Raw genomic sequence first — 1,353 nt, 5'->3', positions numbered from 1 at the left:
CCTCTATATAAATATTTGTCTCTCTCTCTTACATATATATATATATATATATATATATATATATATATATTCAGTAGACATTCAACTGTCTCCTTTTGTGTGTGTGTGTTTTTTTTTGTCTCCTTAGAAAGGGGTGGTTCCCCTACTACCTGCTGCACGACCCGCAGCGCTGGGCTCTGCCTGCTGCTGGCTCATCGCCAGCCAGCAGCAACAACCGCAGCAGCAGCAGCAGCAACAGCAGCAGCAGCAGCTGCTGCAGCAGCAGCAATGCGAGTGGCAGCATTAACAGGCGCGCGGACTCCAGCGTATTCGGCGCGCTCATTCCTTGACCAGCAGCAGCAGCTGCAGCAGCAGCTGCAGCAGCTGCAGCAGCTGCAGCAGCAGCAGCTGCTGCAGCAGCTGAAGCAGCAGCTGCTGCTGCGAAGCGCGGCGGACTGCTGCGCTGAGAGGGGTATAGATTTTCCTAAGACATATGCAGCACGAAAGCGCACATAAGTAAAGACAAACAGCATATTTCTGCTGCTGCTGCTGCTGCTGCTGCAGTTGCAGCTGTTGAAGCGGTCGCTGGCCGGTTGGGTTGTAGTTGCCCTAGACTCCTCATTAGCAGCAACTTGTTAGCAGCAGCAGCAGCAGCAGCAGTTTGTTAGCAGCAGCAGCAGCAGCAGCAGCAGATTGTTAGCAGCAGCAGCAGCAGCAGCAGCAGCAGTTTGTTAGCAGCAGCAGCAGATTGTTAGCAGCAGCAGCAGATTGTTAGCAGCAGCAGCAGCAGCAGTTTGTTAGCAGCAGCAGCAGCAGCAGCAGCAGATTGTTAGCAGCAGCAGCAGCAGTTTGTTAGCAGCAGCAGCAACAGTAGTTTGTTAGCACCAGCAGCAGCAGCAGCAGCAGCATATTGTTAACAGCAGCAGCAGCAGTTTGTTAGCAGCAGCAGCAGCAGCAGCAGCAGCAGCAGCAAACAGTTAGAAGTGCAGCAGACACAGCGTGTCAATAGGCATCAAGCAGGAGAGTAGCAGTGGGGGAGACAGCAGAAAGGAGACAAAAAAAAGGAGATAGATAAAGAGAACAGAGATACAGCTGAGAGGAGACAGTAAAGGAGACACATAAAAAAACCCCACAAAGAGAGACAGTTGAAAGGAGACAGTAAAAAGGAGACAACTAAAAGGAGACAGTAAAAAGGAGACAAATAAAAAAAACAAAAAGCAACAAAAATTTATTTATTTTTTATTAAGGAATATATGCATGCGGTAAACGCATGCATTATGCACTGATTTGTTTTTTCTAATATATTAAAATGGCGGTTATAATATATATATATATATATATATATATATATATATATATATATATATATATATA

The 1,353-nt window shown here is 46.5% G+C and overlaps 1 protein-coding gene across 1 annotated transcript in view; it reads left to right on the top strand.

Annotated features, from left to right (window-relative positions):
• The window catches only part of EMH_0088140 (uncharacterized protein), a gene marked incomplete at both ends in the record, with an annotated part of 1,881 nt that extends 1,386 nt beyond the window's left edge, over positions 1–495 (top strand). Inside the window, one exon of the mRNA XM_013501251.1 lies at positions 168–495. Within this exon, the coding sequence (XP_013356705.1) occupies positions 168–495 (328 nt within the window). The remainder of the gene's footprint in view (positions 1–167) is intronic.
• Between the last annotated feature and the right edge of the window lie 858 nt (positions 496–1,353).

The sequence above is a fragment of the Eimeria mitis genome, genomic scaffold (genome assembly GCF_000499745.2).
Source record: "Eimeria mitis Houghton genomic scaffold, Emh_scaff6572, whole genome shotgun sequence".
Lineage (NCBI taxonomy): Eukaryota > Apicomplexa > Conoidasida > Eucoccidiorida > Eimeriidae > Eimeria > Eimeria mitis.
This window is presented reverse-complemented; position numbering and strand designations above follow the sequence as displayed.